The sequence below is a fragment of the Scatophagus argus genome, chromosome 5 (assembly GCF_020382885.2).
Source record: "Scatophagus argus isolate fScaArg1 chromosome 5, fScaArg1.pri, whole genome shotgun sequence".
In the NCBI taxonomy this organism is placed as follows: Eukaryota; Metazoa; Chordata; class Actinopteri; family Scatophagidae; genus Scatophagus; species Scatophagus argus.
This window is the reverse complement of record NC_058497.1, coordinates 8,272,777-8,286,407: the sequence shown is the minus strand read 5'-3', so window position 1 is coordinate 8,286,407 and position 13,631 is coordinate 8,272,777. Positions and strand designations below refer to the sequence as shown.

Here is a 13,631-nt window from a genome sequence, read left to right as displayed (position 1 = left end):
TTTCCTTTTAGGTCATCAAAGCAGTGCTTTGAGTTATGGGATAGAAATTCCAGAGTCTGTAAATGCCTTATTTCAATGCACAATGCAACCACTTCTCAGAAGTCTAATGCGGAGAAATAATTCAGATTTCTAGGGATACTTTAAAACCAACAATGTACAGTATAGTAGTAATAGATGACCTCTTTCCTCTGTTGATTGAATAACACATCTTACCTCAAAACTATCATCACACCATGCAGTTCAAACTGAGGACCATGACAGTAGTGTAGCCCATTCCTCCACAGTTGTCTGTCGCTTTTCCGTGTTTCCACTCATGTTTTGTTTTATTGTTGGAGGGGGAAGTGTGTGCCGGCCTGATTAGCATCACTGTTTCCTCCTTTCCCATAACCCCCCAGACCCCCGCAGGCTGCCTGTTTACTTTTAGAAATAAAAAATGGGCCTGCGCCCGTGAGGACGTGCCCCTCATCAGAGGCGAAAGCCCCCCCCCAAAGCTCCACAACTCAGATCCTCCTCCCCTCATCTCCTCTCCTCCCACCACCGCAAGTCCCAGTCCTCTGACTTATCCCTCTCCTTATCCGTCCTCTCTTCTCAAACTGTATTCCGCCCACACTCTGTTGCTTTCCACCCGTTCCCCTCCTCTTCCAACTGTCCAGCTGTCAAATCACATCAAATAAAGCAGGCCAGTGGTCCCTGAGTGCCAGATCACAGCTGTGTCTGCGTGTACTAAATGGAAGGGCATGTTTAAATGTACAGTGAACTCATGAGTCCCTGGGAGTGGATTTGTGTGTGTGTGTGTGTGTGTGTGTCTGCTTTACTGAATGGGAGGATGCAGTAATACAATACACACAAGAGTGCAGAGTGTGAATTTAATGAATGAATATGTGGAGTGTGCATCACTGCAGGATGTGTGTGTGTGATTTCTGTGCCTGGAAATACACACTAGCTCTGCTTTTTTTTTCACACACACACACACACACACGCGCGCGCGTACACACATACACAGAGTGAATTTCCACAATGGGAGTTTATAACAGGCCCTGTGGTATGAGTGTTGGATAGTGAGGAGTAGAACTGGGTTAGTGTAAACATCACCATGGCATGGCTGTTGTCAGGAAGCAGTGTGTGTGACATTGGGCTCTGGGCCAAACATGCGATGGTCCTTTAACATCCAACATCCCCGCCTCACATCTGCTCTGTACTCCGTCTTTCTCACACTAGCACGTTTCATTTTAACAGCACCCAATCCATTCTCCAACAAGTGATTTGAGTTTGTTAACTTTCAAAGTAAAACAAAATACACAGTATTAATCCCCATATCCAGGGCCTTGGATTTTAGTGTGTGAGATAGTTTGGAATGCTGTCAAGTAACTATTATACCAGTAAAACATTTTGAGATGGCTGAATTATCTTTTAGAATTTCACTCTCGGTCTACTTTCAACATAAAAACAAAGTTAAAGTGAATGTAATAAACATTAAAATGTATCAAATGGAAATATGAGAGAGATCACTTGTAATGATGAAGCTGCAGAGAACACCCAAATCTGCAGCTAACCTTGGCTTTACAGTGCTTTATAAAGAAATTCAGCTTACTGTTTAGCTGTCCAGCCCACAACTGGAATGTTTTTCACTCTCACCGCTCTCATAGTGTCATTTTCAGCAGGCAGCCATTTCAGCAAAGCAGCCCTAGGAACCCACTTTACAGTATCAGCACCAAATGGCAGGCTGACACAGTTAGTGGGAGAACATAATAGGATATTTAGCAGGTTAAAAGGCAGATTTTGCCCTTAGGAGTTGGTACAGGTCAAAAACATTGGTGATAGAGACTGACTTTCACCAGGTGTCCAGAAGCACGCTCTGTGACATCTGGACGTTTGTTAACAAGTGCAACTTAAAAGATCTTAATATGTCAACCTTGTGTTCACAGCTTGTTGAAGGTTCCCCAACTGACCAAAAGTTAGTTATTGCAAGTATAGGTAATAAGGTAAAAGGAGTTATTAACACACATTTTCCTGAATCTACTGTTGCTGATTGCATTTTTATTTTTACATACCTAAGTCCAACTCAGTCCAATTCATTATATTCCAGAGAAATTTAAATGGATCAGCTAAGATGTATTTACTAGTTTATTACTAAATAAAATACTACCAAAACCTCACTGGATAAAAAAAAGAAGATATGCACACTTCAAACTTCAATGTAAAGCTCTCTGAAGTGCCAAATCACTTACACAACAAGAGTAAGCTGAAATGGGTCTTATATATTATTTGAATATGAGGGTTCTGAAATATTCAAAGGGCGACCCTGTTTTCAGTTTGAGAGAAATGAGTCAAAGCAACGGCTACGAGTGCAGAGAATGTATCAGAGGTTATTTAGCTGCTTTCTGAGGTTAGCTCAGACTCATATGCTGGTAGCACAAAACCTTCAACAGCTCTACATGACAGCTCTAAATGACTGTAACAACTTATCCAGGTGGCTCGAATGCTGTCAGACCTGTACTCTGCATAGTGTAGGATTTAGAAGAAAAATGAGAAGAAAAAAAAAGGTCAGTGCTCGGTCATTTTTTTCCACTCAGCAATGTTTATGTCAACGTTTTAGCGCTGGGAGCAATGAAGTGAGGGCTGCAAAGGAGTGTGTCTCTGGCAACAAACATCAGCAAATCCCATCAAATCCCGACTCCCTCACACACACACACACGCACATGCACACTCAGCCCCCCTCCACCTCCCCAGAGACCAAACCAGAGGCTTGGGAAAAAGATGGCCGCCCTTTGGCCCCCTGTCTTGCCCCTTGCATCCAGCTCAGGGAGGTGACGGAAGAAAGCTTGTGCCCCCCAGCACCCCTACCCTACTCCCGTGGCGTGCGTCTCAGTTCACCAGCATCAATCACTTTTGAGGATGAGTACAGGCCAGAGTCAAATGCAGGCAAATGCACTGGAAGGAATGTTCCAGTTTAAAATAAAACTCATTTGAAAAAAAATTCAAGAAAAAAAAAAGGAAAGACAGGATTGGAAGCAAGAAGATGCAGGGCATTTGGGTGACAAAAGAGGGAGGGAGAGAGAGACTAAAATGGGTGGGGGGTGGGGGGGGGTCTGGTAAAGACATTGCCCTCAGGGTCAACATCAGCCAGCAAGCCAAGTTGAAACTGTGAGTCTGTTCTAAAAATCTAAATGAGGAGTTCAGCTCTGTGTGTCTCATGCCAAAGTATGGCCAACTGCCCATTTTACATTCCAGTTAACACAAAGTCTTGTGTTTGCTGTAAGTCGCTAATTTACTCTGAACTATTGAACTACAGACTATTTTCTATCATTTTGAAGCACATACAGTATAGGTCACAAGAAGGTGAGTAGTTTTACAGATTATTTTTATAGATTAACACTCATAAATATTTTGGTTTCACGCTAGCTTAAAGTTGCTATCAAGTAGTTGTCTATTATGAGTGGTTAAAAACTGATCTGACAATAAAGTTAATCAAAAATACCATTAAATTTGAAAATATTGCCAGCTTATGGGTCTTCAAAATCAACAAATATAGTACATTTTTAAATACTGACCATGACAATATGCTTTTTGAGTCTTTCAGTATCTCATTCAATGTTTGAGATCAGACTGTCTGAATCCATTTCCTACCTGTAGGGCACACTTCGTGTCCGTTGGGTACCTCCTGCAGGGGTATATCCTGGATGTAGAGGGGCTGGGATGGATAGTACTGCTGCTGGGGGTGAACCACACCTGGGAACTGGTTATGAGGGCCCACTGCCACTCCTCCACTCTGCCTCTGGATATACACAACACACGGTGTGTTTCAACCAAAATGAACTGAGCAACATGGAATCTATGAGTCCTGTTATACAGCTCCTCTACTGTTTTATCTTCTTATGGCCACTGTTAAAGAGTTATTTTCCAGGCAGATAAAACTGAATTCAAAATTTAAAAAAAACAAAACAAATAAACACACAAACAAAAAAACAGAACCCGAAGCTATGATGACAACGAGCTGTTAAAATATGTCAACAGGCTATGTAGCCAGGGTTAAGTTTCAACATCTGATGGGGTCTTCATAACTGCAATTATGAGGCTCCGGTTTAACAAGCAGAAAATAAAACATTTGGCTTTTAGACAAAGTTCAAGCTATAAAATCACTGATTTCAATAGCTGAAACAACTCAAAATCAAAAAATCATGCTTGAAACACTGAGGGGGCTGTACAACTTGCCAGTGTTTTACTATTGCCATAACAAAGCTGTTTTTATGTAAGAAATAAGTTTATACAGAGATTTATTTGTTCATCAATGAAAAAAAAGCATTTATTTCTATGCCTGGGGATATCTATAAAGATTCAGCAGAAAAAAAAATGATGAAACTATCCGGTGGCTTTGGCCGATGGTGCGACCTTGGATTTTGAAAGCAAATTTTTTCATTGTTTTCCCGCAAAGATAACCCCTGCAGCTAAATTTGACTCATTCACTTTATCTTTGCTGTGTTGTTTTATCCTGCTTATCACAGAAATGTTCGCGTAAGACGGGGGAAGTTTAGAGTCAGCACTTGACAGGGGAGCAGTGAGAGATATGAAATTCTATGTGGATACAAGAGATAGTGGGGGAGAAGATAGACACTTGGCCATTTTTAGCATATCAAAACCTTCATTTGACAACAAACCTAAAAAAAAAAAACTCAATAGATATTGTTGGACGTTTATGTCTGAGAGTGATGTGAACTTGGTACTGAGATTTTTCTCACAAGACTGTGTGAAACTAATGTCCTCTTTGTTAGTTACCATGTTAAGTAAGAGCTAAAAGTTGCTGTTACAATCAATTTTTAATATTCACATAAGGTGTTTGAATGCATTTTTGTACACACTATATTATCTGACTTTAAAATAGATGGTCATTTCATAAAATTTAAGACTCTGTCATTTAAAGAGAGGTTTTTATATTTGCAAAATGCAAAAAGAGACTAAAAGCAATGCTTCAGCTAGCCTTTGCAATGTAGCATCCAAAAAGAGGGATGTCACAGTGTCATATGTTATATGTCATCTGTGTAACTGACATTCTGGAGAGAGTGACTGCTGATCTGATAAGCATCCCCTGTTCAAGCACAGCAGCATTTATCAGTAGCCAGCCAGCTTTGTGGATGGTAAGTATGATAGGAGTATCAGGGAGACCAGTTTATGAGGTCCTTCAGAGGTTTGCATGAGACGGAGGCAAGTTCCAAGTTAGATTGGTATGGAGGGAGCCACATGGATTATTTAAGGATTAGGCAGATAGACTGACATAGACATCCATACCATAATATTCTTTGATCAGATCAAGGTCAAGGTCAGTCTGCTTCATTTGATTGTATTGCCAGGTTTTTCCATTTCTTTTTTTTATTTATAAACTGTACTGCTACGACAAAAACGCAAAACATGGTCTTAAACATGACGACAACTCTAAGGAATATTGTACAACACATACCAAATATTTGTGACAGGACAAGTTAATAGATGAAACTATAATGAGAATGATTATTGACCTCACGCTTTTGTCTTTTTTGATGAAGACGGGTACAGGTACAGATACCATGATAGATCTGCTAAGTTTTCAGTTGCACTCACCTTAGCCCACAATGTTACTGAACATGTAAGGCTACTGTATGTCAAAAGGCACTTGCATTTGGCATATATACTTGAAATCACTTTTAATCAGATACAAGAAACAGTGCACCACAACCTATTATGTAAAAAGGACATCTTTAAATCAGATTTCTCACTCACTGTTTTCATTTATTGTCACATGAATACACTGTACAGTGTCTGCACAGATTAATTCTATCATTCGTTCACATGTATTTACTTTATCAGCCCCCTAGTGGTTCTATGAAGGGCTTGCAGTGTCTACAGTTACAGGACAGGTGTAATTAAATGCACCTGTGAGTTAAAAGCAAAAGCATAGGTGTGATCAATAACAACAATAATAGGCTTTCTTCATTCATACTGGCTAACTAGAATGGGTTTAAATCTTTATGGAACTGAATTGTTGTTAATGCTATTAGGGACTTCCTGCATCAAAGAATTTAAATATTCTACATAAGAAGTCTTGAGCTGTGCCTGAAATCATGTTCTATTTACTACACAGTTCATTCAAGCTACTCTCCTCTATTTTATTGTGTGAGGTTTACACACCATACAATCAGCCTCAAACACCTATGAAAACTATAGCCCATTTCATATATCCTACTTTGTGCTATACAGCCCAACATCCACCATGTTGGATTTCATAAATGGAAAAATAACTGTTGCAAGACTCCAGTCAGTGATGAAACAAACTGATGCATACATGTCTGAAATCTCAGTTCAGTGCTCACTTTTGAGTAAACTGCTCAGTGTCTGTTGCATACTGTAAGGGGTAATGAATGAGTGAATGAGGGACTGATTTCAGACACAGCCCTAGTCATTTGCTGCTTCTCTCTGCAGTAGTGCTCTATTATGTTGTTTGTATGTATCATTAGAGCGATTTTTGTGAAGAAAACTAAATCAGAAGGTTGCCTGCATGCCATCCTGAACTAAATCTGCGTAAAGAAGAGAACTAAAATGTGTTGCTTATGTTACAAACGATATATGGAAGCCTCACACTGTGCATTCTAACAAACTATGATCACCTTTGTAGTGAGGTGGCTTCTGGAATTTTTTTTAATTAATACAAGCTGCTTTTTTCCCCCCATTGTTCTATTCTTTGTGAAACATATAAGACATTGGCAACCATTAAAGTGTAAACACATGTGGTCCTGCTGCTTTTTGCTGATAATTCATGTAAATTCAAGAGAAAGGAGCTGCTGAGGTGACCCAGGTTCACCTTTTGACCAAGTCTGTCCTGGTATACAGTTGTCTCAATTTCAAAGGCAAGACCCACCACCTGAGCCAATTAGGACCCAGGGAGCTGTATCTTTCTGTGTTTTCTATCAGGCCAGGGTGGGGTTGCCATTTGCATATAACCTCAGTCTCTTATCCTAATGTGCTGGCGTTCTGCATACAAATGGAGGCATTTATTTTGCCGCTCCTTGGCCTTCACCCTTCTCAAATGCTCATCTGACAGGAATCCCAATGTTCCTGGTTACCACAGTCTCTGACTCTGTATTCAGCTCTCTCATTTGGAAAGCGTTAAGAGCCTTGGTGTTCCTGCAAACAGACTGCCGCAGAGCACTGTGCGGATGGCTTAGCTGAGAAAAGTGTTATTCAGTAGGGATGGTCTGACTCCAATTTGATTGGTTAGTGGCAAGGTTGGAGGCCTACAGGTCTCAATATTTACAATATTACTCGATAAAGAGAAGTTCATTTGGTACAGGGTGGTTGTGCAACTCCGAGGAGTTCATAAAGGCGATTTCACAGCCTTGTAGAAAATCATCTTGTTCAACAGCTCTGTTTCCTAACTTTTGACGACACGAGTAGGAACAGCATGTACAGATAAAGGCACTGTTAGTGCAACTCTGGCTGACCAAACTCTACAGGAAAAATGTTCAGATAAAGTGTGTTCCTGTGAGGTGATGGGATCCAGAGTTGCTAACACACATATGAGCACACGGCTCATATGCATCTCCTGCACACATTCCTGCATTGCCATGTGGCTCAACAGCTAACACACACATACACACACAAACATTCATTCCCTCACACTCCTGGCCGGCTGTGTGGCAGGTAGCTAAGGCAGCCATAACACTGAGGTAATTTACGAGGGAGGTCTTACCATTGCGCCCAGACGGTCACAGGGGTGAAGGGCCGGGTAGGAAGAAACTGGATCCATGTAGTAACTCATCACGGATGCTGTGGACAGGAGAAGCAGGGCCTGCTGAAGGGATCAACACGCAAACAGACGAGGCAGGGTGGAGCGACCTATCTATCACACTCTGTTTATACTTTCTGTGCAAGTGCGTGGTGTATGTTATGTGTATGTGTGTGTGTGTGTGTGTGTGTGTGTGGGTGTTAGTGAGTGTATATGTTGGTGAGTGGGAGAGGAGGGAGAGCATAGAAGCATAGGGTGGGGGGGTTAAAAGAGAGAAAATCTGAGAGAAATTTGAGCTGGGTTTAAATAACCTGCAACATCAGCTCCACAGTTAGGAAGGTTAAAACTTTGGGGTTGGTTTTGGTTTGGGGGCTTTTTAAACACACAGCATCATGTCATCACATTCAGTCTTTGTCTGATTTAGGTTATGGAGATTAGAGGAGTGTTTTGATGTAGGTCTATTTCTTTTAAAGTAAACACTGCTGGTCTGCATGTGAGGAAAAAAAGGATTTCAGCTGAAGCAAATCCATTGAGCCAAAGGCTTGTCAGCCTAACATTTCTATCACTTCTCTCTCACCATATCACACCCTTCTCCTTATGCATAAACCACCTCCTTTCCTCATCTGGCTCTTCCTCCTCCTCTTTCTCCTCCTCCTCTTTCTCCTCCTCCTCCTCCTCCTCCTCTTCTTCTTCCTCTTCCTCTCCTTCCTCCCCTCCTACACACTTTGCTTATCACTTAACATTGTTTACTTGAAGCAGCATCAACAAAAGAGGCTGCAAACTGAGCCGAAGGATTACATTAGAAGAGGAATGGTGTATATGGGCAGTGGCAGGTCCCATCCTACTCACATTCATATGTTAAGCAATTTGGCATATCTAGTTCGTGGCAGCTGCTGACAGACTGAGGGAAGATGCGCCCCTGCTCAATGCTTGCAGATGTTCATCAGCTCAAAAAGATTCAGATGCTCTTGTTTCAGAAAAAAGTACCCATACACAAAGTGAATCATGTGCAAATCAGTTCAGTCATTCAAATGCATGCACTACCTTTAGGCTTCTACTTAAATGTCATTGATTTGATGGGGAAAAAAACACAAGAAATCAAAGAGAAAAGCACTGATATAGCCCTAATTATTCATTTGTTATATAAATAGATTCTTCTCATACATTGTGTATTTTGAGTGCTGAACCCAGCTACGAGCCCACAAAGTGAAGAAAAATGAAAAAAAAAAAAAAAGTTGAGGTTCATTTTAAATAGAAGTTTAAAAAAATGCGTGCAACTTTATTTTTCTTTTTATTACATTTTGAATGCTGAGGTAAAAATAATAATAATAATAACAATAAGAGATAAAACCGATCGAAAGCAGCGCATCTCAATTAAGACGCAGCGCGCTGCAGGCTTGGTGAGAATTCCTGACGGGAAAAGCCGAAACTTTAAAGCCAACACTTTGAGCACAGATGCATCAAAGGAGCGCCGAGCGGCGATCCTATCACACACAGTCTCACCCTATCAGTTGATTTACCGTTAATTTTGCTACAATAAACTTTGCACTTACCGACTGCGGTGCGAGAAGTTTCCTGTGAAGTGGAAGCGCTGGACAGCTGAGTGTGACAGCTGAGCAGTGGACTGCAGAGATGCTGTACCTGCTCGCAGCGAGTCCCACAGAGGAAGGAATATTATGCACACTTTTAGTCCCTCCCTCAATCACACGGTGAGCCTCTCCAAATTCTGTTTTCTTCTGAATGTAGTCTTTGGACTTCACGCACAGCGCAGTACAGGTGCAAACATGTAGAGTCCATATGGTGGCCAGTGATGGGGTCTATATCCATCTAATATCCACTTTGCTTCAACATTCCAAAATCATGCTGGTGAAGTATATTTATCTGCTATCTAGTCAGCTGGGAAGTTTGCAAGGAAGTTAATTAAGTTCTGAAGACAACTGACTTGCCATTATTGGATCATATTGGATTGGATTACAGACTCATTTCTGAAATAACTCAGACTAATTCTCATCTTGGTGTGTGCAGTGTTAAATGGAATAACCCATTATAAATGAACTGAATCAAGTTTGTTTATTTGTTTGTTTATTTTCCTCTCACAGAAAGCCTTAGTGATGTTTTACTCAGGAAAATAGCAGGAAAGAGGCAGGGAAACATCAGATGGGGGTGGGAGCTGGTGACAATGGCAATGGCTAATCTTCCTGTAATGTTGTCATCTGGAAAAAAAAAACAACAAACCAACAAACAAACAAACAAAAAAAACATCTGTATGCATGTATGTGTGTCACAATAGTTTTAAAGACACTGGATATTTCTATTAATCCTTATATTTATTTAAATTTGCTGGCAAATATCTCCTGGGATCAAACAAAGCTTAAACAAACCATTTGAAGAGCTGTCACTGTCAAATCAATTTGTTTGTGGGCTTGCTAGAATATGCCTGAGCAGCATCAGCCTCTTGAATATTTATTTACTGTACATCACTGACTATCATCCTCCACCTCATACCTACATAAGCCCAACCAACAGTATGCGAGGCACTGATTAAAACTTTGACAGAAACGTTGATCATTCTTCTGCAAAATGAGAAGTTTCCGCGCTTCAGCACTAGATCTACATCCACCTGCTCTGATAGAGATAAGTGATAGCCTGGTAAGAGCGAGAAGCTTTATCTATCTGCTTATTTATTGCTTTATTTGTTTATTTATTTCCACCCTGCAAGATCACAAGCTTTCCGATGCATTACTACCTAACAACTGACTGCAATCTCTCTCTCTCTCTCTCTCTCTCTCTCTCTCTATCAGCTTAACACTCAACACTTGCGAGTCATCTGAAACACCTTGTGGCTCCATGATAATTCCATGACCCCTAGAGCAGCATTTGTTTGAATTAGAAAGTGCACGGTTCAAACTTCCTGACAGCCACTGCTCTTAACAGTAAATCTTAAAAAGTCTCAGGGTAAGGAGTTTGTGTGTGCGTGTGTGTGTGTGTGTGTGTGTGTGTGTGTGTGTGTGTGCGTGTGTGTGTGCGCAAGTGAGAGAGTGAAGAGCTCAGGGGTGGGGTCAAGTCCAAGGTGAGAAGCGTGAAGAAGTACCATAAGGGGCTCTGTGGCAGAGAGCCTGCATTTTCTCAAGACCTCATCTGAATCCCTCTGCTTTCTGTGGGCCTCAGCGCCTCAGGGCCCCCAGGGGACACAGATGGGCAACACGTCTAGGGCAAAAGGCGAGGGTATGACTTATTGCCATGTGGAGAGAAAAGCAAGGGACGCGCCCCTGTGATGAGACCAAATTGAATAAAAGCGAGGATGAATGTGATCCAGATCTTCAGTCGATGCCCCAGCAATGCTGTTTCAATTAGCCGGCTCACCAGTTCAAAGGCGAGGCCCTCGATACACTTCTGCTCCGCATGAAGCCACTATCATCATGTTGCCCCCTTGCCTTTCCCCTCTGCATCATGGTGCCGATCAGAGCTTCCATCTATGTGCTGGCTGCGCTCATGTTTTGCATTAAACAGATAGTGAATGCCTTGCCATCACCACCAGTAAAAGCCATCCGTCAAAAAACCTGCAGGGGTTTATAGCCTTCATCAACACTCGCTTAGCGAAGTCTTACAGTGCTCTTGCACCTACATCAGCTCTGAATTCAACCGATATAGACCCATTTCCATCTGACTATCTAAAATCTGTAAAACACCGCTTAAATAAGTAATCCAACTTTTTAAAGCTTTGACAGTGTTCAGTCCTCACCTGAAACCACAAGGGGATAAAAATCTCAGACACATAATGTAGACTCTGATTTGTGACAGAGCATCCTCTATCCTGAAAGACACAGTATCTGGAGTCACGTAAGGGGTCATATTCTTATCCTTACCATCTGTTAGGAAGTGAGGATCCCACCATACAGTTCACTGCTGAATTCAAATCTCAGTCGGGGTTACTGGAACATCTCTAAGACAAAAAGATAAATAATCTGAAGCTACAGTTTACTTTAAGATGGACCAAAATGGTTTGAGACTTAAATTCCACAAAGGTAATGCTTTGGCTAGAAAAAACACATATTTTGTAGATTAAACACCAGTGATAATAACTGGGATTGTCCTGCAGCCTTTTGTGTTGTCTTTGTCTTGGGATATTGATGGATTTCTGTCATCCAAAAGCTTCATTTAAATCAGCCTACCAAACCGTACTGCTGTCTTGTTCTCCTCTCTTTTCCTGCATCTGGATGAGCTGCTCCAGACTGTGAATCCTTTTGTCTCATTTTCTCATTTTGGATCTTCCAAAGATAGCGCTGACAGGTGATATTAATGGTCTTTTATTAGCATCGTCCTGATTGCTACAGATTTTTGGAAGCGAGAGATAGAGGGAAAGAGCAAAAAAAAAAGGAAAGAGAAAGAGAATATGGAAGTCCTCCGCCCACCACTTCTCACAGGAGATCGCCTCTCTCTTTGATAGCCTGCCCGAATCTGTTCCCCCCATAGAAACTGCCCTGCAGATGTTGTTGCTGTATGCTGACTACAAAGAAGGAGCCCTTTATGAGAAGAACATCTATTTTGGGCCTCAGAGTTTCCGAGCTTTGGTGCTCAGTGAGAGAAACACAGGCCTGATCTTTCTGCTGCTGAAAACTCTGTTTTATTCCCTGCCCATGATATTTTTAGATTAAAGCGCAGTTCTAATGAATAAAGTGAGGATGTAATATTTTATGACAGTATCAATATGCCATCACTGTGGTGGGCTTGGACCTGAAAAAGCCTACGTTGCTATTGGCAGCGACAGAGAGAAAGAGGGGGAATATGTGGCAGTAACCTTAGTGAAATAAAGAGCATGGAGAAGCCTTTGTATCAGGCCTGACTAGGTTCATTTAGAAGTGTTTGTGGTTAAGACCCTCACCCTCACTCACAGAACCATGACTTTGTTGAACTGTTGACTGTGAGGTGAAGGTCTGGGGGGCAATATTAGCTCTTGATATTATCTTTAATTAAAGCACCAATCCCTCAGCCAAGTTGTCCAAACAGTCCTAAATAGGCCCTGTAAATCAGACAAACATCCTCAATATTTGATATGTGGAGAGTGTGTACTATAGCCTCCAGATGGTTTGTGTTTCTCAAGCGTTTCACAAGGGATGGTACAGGACAGCGATCCTCTGTCCGAGTGTGCCTCTTGACAGAACTAGTTCCTCCAAACCACATGCTGAGTCGTTGGATTTCTGCCTAGGTCGCTCTCTCTCTGTTTTCTGTCTCTCTGTGTGTGTGTCTGTAGGCTATGTGTGTGTTCACATACTGAAGCTTTTGTCAATCAGTGCTGTGTTTAATTAATGACAACTGATTTTACTATTAAACAAACAGTTTATTTCGTGTTTTATGCAAATAGCCAGTGCAGCCCACAGGACAGTGAACAGTGAACAGTGACAGATTGTGGATTTACATGCATTTTACATTATAGCTCAGCGAGAAGAAGTGTCCTTTTTGCACATTATATCACCTGTAATGAGTGTAAAGTTAATGTTACTTGGTAAAATAATACTTTTATGCCAATTTTTGTGAGAAAAAAGATAGGAGTGTAGTAAGATGAAAGGAAAAAGCAAGAAAAGAAGGGAGGGAAAGAACGAGATGCTGAGTCCAACATGCCCCAGTTGATAAGCTGCTGGCCTGGCGCCAGAGCACTCCCCCCAAATACACACACACAAACACCCCACCCAGTGGCCAGCTTGACCCCCCACCACCACACACACACACACACACACATGCACACACACACCACACACACACACACACAACCACCACTCCAGTGGCGTCTACCGCTTGCTATTCCTCTTCATTAGTGTCCCAGAACGAGATGCTTGTCATGTAATTAGGCGAGGAGGTTTTCTGAATGCCTGTGTAACAC

The 13,631-nt window shown here is 41.6% G+C and overlaps 1 protein-coding gene across 3 annotated transcripts in view; it reads right to left on the bottom strand.

The window, feature by feature from the left end:
• Nucleotides 1–9,445, bottom strand: part of ets1 (v-ets avian erythroblastosis virus E26 oncogene homolog 1) — a 37,222-nt gene extending 27,777 nt beyond the window's left edge. The window contains exons 1-3 of one of the 3 annotated variants that reach the window (XM_046390366.1): nucleotides 9,307–9,445; nucleotides 7,718–7,819; nucleotides 3,628–3,775 (exon numbers count right to left, since the gene is read on the bottom strand). In XM_046390366.1, coding sequence (XP_046246322.1) covers nucleotides 3,628–3,775; nucleotides 7,718–7,786 — 217 coding nt within the window. In that variant the 5' untranslated portion in view covers nucleotides 7,787–7,819; nucleotides 9,307–9,445. The remainder of the gene's footprint in view (nucleotides 1–3,627; nucleotides 3,776–7,717; nucleotides 7,820–9,306) is intronic. The other 2 variants (XM_046390363.1, XM_046390365.1) reach the window with 2 other exon arrangements.
• Nucleotides 9,446–13,631: the final 4,186 nt, after the last annotated feature.